The 6,369-nt window shown below is 45.5% G+C and overlaps 1 protein-coding gene across 1 annotated transcript; it reads left to right on the forward strand.

Annotated features, from left to right (window-relative positions):
• Positions 1 to 5,112: 5,112 nt before the first annotated feature.
• Positions 5,113 to 6,113, forward strand: F5891DRAFT_1200741 (uncharacterized protein; the record flags this gene model as incomplete). Its single annotated transcript, XM_041368849.1, has 4 exons — positions 5,113 to 5,142; positions 5,206 to 5,320; positions 5,542 to 5,647; positions 5,705 to 6,113. 4 exons carry the CDS (start codon positions 5,113 to 5,115, stop codon positions 6,111 to 6,113), a joined length of 660 nt encoding a protein of 219 aa, XP_041216638.1.
• Between the last annotated feature and the right edge of the window lie 256 nt (positions 6,114 to 6,369).

Here is a 6,369-nt window from a genome sequence, read left to right on the forward strand (position 1 = left end):
TTCTTGGATCAAACATATGGTGAACAGGATGAAGTAATTGAGATTTTTGATACACAGAACATTGGAAAAACAGAGGCCAAAAAATTGACATGATTGTAAATTGTTATTTGAGGAATGATGAATAAAAAATATAGACTGTTTCTTGAGGGAAAATGACTCATTTTTAGATTATGTCTTGCATACAGAAAATCTTCAATACATTCATTATTTTTTTTCAATGTTTTGATACACACAATAAAAAGAAATTTCTATCTTCTAATTCAATGTTTTTTGGATGTTTGGTGGAGGAAAATGAGAAAATGCCCGCAGTGATACAAGTTTCATGCAATGGGAGATTATGTGTATACCATCAAACTCTTTGGGACTACTGATTCTTTCACCACTCAGATTGTATGCATTGTCTGTCTCCTACTTTTCAAAGACACTTATGAAGTTTTGCCTAGGGAGAGCTGGCGCACAGAGCCTTAAAAGTGTTCTATCCGCTAACAAACAAACTCGACACTTCAGCACAGCTTGCAAAGCACGAATGCAGGCGCCATGTACTTCGGCGAGTCGAGGAGGCAGCAGGCATTTCCTCCTTGAGTAATGAGTCTCTGGCCGATTCCCCTGCTCCACTGTTATCCAACTTAAAAGACCATCATTATATTGCAGCCAGTCAGAACAATCCAGTCTCATTATTTGGATTTCTTCAGGAACACAACGGTGATCCGGCTATTAAGGTAAACTTTTATTGTACTCTTGGGCGCCAGTTTGTTTATACCGCTCTCAGAACTTCATTCCACGATTGAAAGATCACATTTTGTATAGGCTGAACAAGTTGGATATTGGCCATTGCGACCACACATTCACGGCTGAGGAACGCAACTCAGTTATCATTCCAAATAATGTGGTTTACTCAGCTCAGACTATGCAAATACACTATACGACGTACGACATGCGACGCGAATATGATACCATCAACACAAGGACACATGCAGATGTGATGGTGCTTTCAGGCGAAAGTACTTTGAGCCACCCATACTGGTACACTCATATACTGGGTATATATCACTTGGACACATGGCTCGAAGGGAGTGAGATCTCACAGCACCTCAAGGTGCTCTACGTCAGATGGCTCGCACCAATAAAATCACACCAGTCTGGCATGCAGCGCGCTCGCCTTCCCAAAGTGGCATTTGTGGAGGAGTCTGATTATGACACCTTTGGATTTCTTGATCCAGGTCAAGTGATCTGGGGAGCTCACTTGATCCCCGTGTTTGCTTCTGAGCGTGGCGTAGGCTCTCTCCGCCATGGAAAATCGTTAGCACGTCCCATTGGGGAACTAGATGACTGGGAAGAATACTATGTCAGAATGTGCGTCCAATGTTTTTTCTTCTTGTGGATGGATGACTCACATTAATCAACATTAGTTTTGTCGATCGCGATATGTTCCTGTGTTATACTGACCTGGGCGTAGGACACCCGATAACTTCGCGGAGCACTGTCAGAGATTGTTTTGGCTCTCGGTCAAGAGCGCCAGTGGAGGCAACAGATATCAATGAAAGCAGAAGTGATGATGAGGGCTGCGGAGATGATGATGAACAGCATATGCATGTCGACCTTCAAGACAATGAGGAGCCAGAGGATGAAGGCGATGACATGGAGAGTGAGGAAGATGCAGGAGAGTCTGACGATTGGGTCGATGACCTAGGAGAAGTAGATGAGGATGATAACCTTTCTTTTTGAGGTAGGTCCGAATTCAGTTATAATAAAAGCACTTGTTCATTTGCTGATCACTTGCCTCGGCATCGACTCGCAGGTTCACATGACCATGAAAAACATTATGTATAGTAGTACTAGGAGGTACTCGCAATTTTCATGTTCCCAAAATCGCTCTGCACGACGTTCCAGGTCAGCTGTGGGACAAGGCGGCCAACGACACATACATCGACTGCAGGACTTAGTATTTGTGAAAATCTAGCGACTTTGAGATGAATGCGACCGACTCTACCATACAAAATATGTTGTGCGACGACCAAATGATACACATCCTATTTAGTAACTTCATGAACCCCCTGTGTGCATTAAATTTTTCGTCCATCCATCCAAGTGCAAAAGCTTGCGAAGCAAATAGTGCTAGTGTGCTTGCAAATTCATCTTTCCTTGACTTATTTCCCATGGAATGATTCGCTGTGTATGGTATTCGCCCTCTGGAGAACTTCTTGCCACCGCCCCAAACAAGAATATTTAAATTTATAATTCAGGCACGAGGGAACACATCACAATCTTCAATGAGGCTCACACGTTCAACTTGTCACTTGCATGGACGCCCGATGGCACTCGCCTTCTTACAGGTGGCGGTGGTTCTGATCCCACCATACGCGAATGGGATACAACAACCTGGAAGCAGGTCGGCAATCCCTGGACCGGTCACACTGACTCTGTCAATGGCATTGCCATTCATCCTACTGGCAAACTTGTCACATCTGCATCTCGTGACAATCATGTCCGTCCCTGGTGGCTCTCAGACTGACGAACTGTTGCCACCTTCGAGCACTCACCTACGCCGTTCTGCATCACTTTCTCCGTGGACAGCAATTACATCCTCAGTGGAGGTAAAGATAAGGTGATCTCAGAGTGGGCAGTACTTCCGAGTCTGGGTATTCATCTGAAGGCATGTTTCCGTCCTTGACTCATATGCCACAATTCGAGCATGTTTTGTGCAGATCCTGGCCATCACGACAGCCCGCGTTGCATGCATCTGAGATGGGCACTTGTCTACCGCTGAAAAACTACTCATGCTAGATATCAACACTGATGCCAACAACCATACTTCCTATGCCCATCGGTCATTTGTGATGGCTCGATGACACAAATGGGACCATGCCCTCCAGGATGCAAGGGCAGCATTTGATGTTGCATCAATATACACTGGCCAAGATCCACCAATCCACCATTTCCTGCTCTTGATCAAAGTACGTTATATTTGCCTCGCATACTTTCTGCTTCATCGTATATTTTAGGCCATTGTCCTCTTTAATGCAGATCAACATGACAAGGCCATTCTGCTCCTCAAAGAACTCGCTGCTGGTTGTCTGAATAATGCCGATGCTCTCGCGTGTGATGTCGTGCAAGTAAGTAGCATCCGCACTTGGTCATTATCTTTGCAACTCGCACATCAGGCATATCTGCGCATTCAACTCAGAATCTGTTAATTGTAGACCCTCGAGTTGAGGTGCATTCGTTCCTTCCGCCTGCCATAGAGTGGCTTGCCTCCTCCAGATCAGCTTCCTCCGACGTGGGCAAGATTCTTGTTATCATAGCGCCTACATGAGAGCTTGTGCTTCAAATTGAGGAAGAGGCAATGTCCCTTCTTGCACACCACCCATACGGTGTGCAGTCTGTTATCAGAGGTGGGCAATCTTTCCCATTCTTTGCTGCATATCATGATATATATTAACACTTGCAGCATAAACACAGAGAAAACCCGTCTTAACTCTCCCACTGCTCGCACCGACATCCTAAATGCCACTCCCGGTCGGCTCCTCGACCATCTGACTTCGGGGCTAGCCCTCCGCCCAACTGTGCTCATTCTTGACGAGGCAGATAGGCTACTCAATCAAGGATTTTGCAAGGATCTAGAACACATTCTGGGATTCTTGCCTGATAGACGGGGAACAAGATGACAATCTATGCTATTTTCTGCAACTTTTGACAATGCAATCAAGAAGGTGGGTGGGTTTTTTGTGTAAGAATAACAGGCACTGATTGTTTTGGGGAGTAGATTGCAAGGATTTACCTAGATCCAAATTATAAATTCATATCTACGCTCCACGCGGACGAGATCAACACACACGAACATGGTGTGTGCATCTTTTCCATAATCTATCAATGAAATAACAAAGTGACACATATGTAACATAGTTCCCCAGAGTTACCTCATAACACCCCTCGAAGATATCCTTCCGACACTTGTTTCCCTCCTCAAGCAGGCAGGTCTGCAAGCAAAGCAATGTTGTTTTGTACAACGGCACATGGAATGGCCGTTGTCATGAGTGTCTTGCAACAAGTGTCTGCTGGGCCACAATCTATGCTTCCCCCAATCTACCAGATCCAAAGCCGTATGTCACAGGCTGCGCATACACACGCTGCACAGGAGTTCTGCGATGCCCCAGAGGGTGCGATTTTGGTGACCAGCGATGTGACTGCAAGAGGGATGGATTTTCTGAGGTGGGTCTCCTATCAAATCTCAAAGTATTCTCAGTCCCTTCGTTGGCCAAACAATCATGCTGTTGTCTGATCATTTTTCGTTGATCTGTTTTATTTCATATCTTGCCCTGCAGTCTACTTTCTCTTCCTTAGATGATGCACATTATGAAGAAGCTGCTCACCATTTTACTGCTGTTCTCAACTCGAGCGCTCTCTCATCGAACTCACCTATTCATTTTATGTATGAGGATTTGGTGGTGGTGTGTGAAAATACATCCGAAATCCTTTTCATAACCGAGTCCCTTGTCCAGCTCTTCAACTGGGATCTCAAATCATTGTGGGTTACTGCACACCAGAAACGTTGTCATACACTCCTTCGGGCAGGTAAACTTCAAGATGCCGCTAAATCATACCGATACATGATGGACAATATCGATGAAACAACGGGGGCGAGCTGCGTTGAATGGTCCAACGGTGAATGCACATCCCGATCATAATGACAATATTCACTTCTGCTTCTGTTACAAATATAATATTAACTGGTCATCTTGCAGTTATGTTGGTTGCTCGGTCTCTCGCATGTGAAGTGCACATAAGTCGTATTGACTTGATCCATTCGTTTCGAGATTTGCAGCCAGTCCATATATGATACGCAAGACGCTATGTTACGTACTGAAAAGCTTAGACGTGAATACCCAGAATATTCACTGATACGGTATACCATTTTCATGTCCATCTGGTGTTTTGTTTCCAAACTACAAGTTTCAGTGTCACGTACTATGCCTCATGGCACTGCAGTGTGTGACTTAATACCCGCATGACGTTTCCTCACGTGCTTTGTGTCACTCAAATTTATCAACGGTTAACAGTGTACATGTTGATTGATAGCAACATAACACTTAGTTGCTATTCCTTTGTTCAACAATGGCCGACTCTGCAGAGACATCTCCGAAAGTGATGCTCCAGTTTTACCACATGCTGTGCCCTTTCAAATCCATCTTCACATGACTCAAACAGGAACACCCACCAAAAGATTTGTTTACAAACCGCGAATTTGCATTTACTCTCCAGGGAGACATATATCTACGTTATAACTGCTTTTCGAATGCAGAAGAACTCAGAAAGCAAGCAGGTGTGCGAGATCCAATAATTCAAGCGCCCTGCCTCATGTACTAAATGAGGATTCCTGTCAGCAAAAGCCATGCATCGTTTCCAGTGAGCCTGCTGCTCTCTACCTTTTCAATTACAAGCCTCATTCGCGTATCATATATATTGTCACCTCACTGCTGCAGCTTCTTCACTTTACCTTTTATTGTTGATGTGCCTTAGCAAAAGGTCTGACCCTATTACCAGAAGTTCACCCTTTTGATGAAGACTGGTTCACACCAACATCTGAGCACAAGCAATTACTAGCACTCCCACCTGCTAGTGACTTTCGGACGTCACTCATATTGCCAGAGTGCGTTACAGACCTGTCTTGTCAACCTTACAACTCTCTCACAATACAGGTTCCCAGTCTTACTCGCCGTTTCACGCTTCTTCGCTCCTCCTCCGGTGATCCTCTTACACTTGACGATCTCAGGTTTAAGTTTGCGGAACAGAGAGCCCGTGGTGTGCCAAGCCAAATATCAGAGGAGGAAGAGGACATGATCCTTGAGACGCTGGGGCGGATGCGTACCAAAAATGCTGCGCCCAGTACCACTTCAAGCAGGAAACTTGAGGGCATTTCTGGTGCTAATGCGACTGACCTGGGAATGGAATCCGACTACACCCATGAGCGTACCTCTCATATATCCACCACGACCTCTTCAACCACATACCCAGCTTCATCTGTTACTTCATCGTCGTCACCGAGTTCGCGTTCAACAAAGAAGTACAGCAACAATCTTTTTGCATCTGGGCGCACTCAATCCGACGTGTTTTGAGATCGGGCCCATGTACTCATCTCGGGTGAGCTATCTTTCAATCTGCCTGGCACTTACGCTGACGACATGCCAACCAAGCGAGCGGAAATTGGCGCGGTCTGTAAAGTCTGGGAAGCTCTTCACCCCGTTAAAGCGCGAGCTGGTGTTCGATATCGATATGACTGATTATGACGGCGTGCGCACATGCTGCACATCAGCAGGAATATGTAAACGCTGCTGGGCATTCATCGCCAACAGCCGTGCGCGTCCTTGACTC

The sequence above is a fragment of the Suillus fuscotomentosus genome, assembly GCF_016647785.1.
Source record: "Suillus fuscotomentosus strain FC203 chromosome Unknown F5891scaffold_254, whole genome shotgun sequence".
Taxonomy (NCBI): Eukaryota; Fungi; Basidiomycota; class Agaricomycetes; order Boletales; family Suillaceae; genus Suillus; species Suillus fuscotomentosus.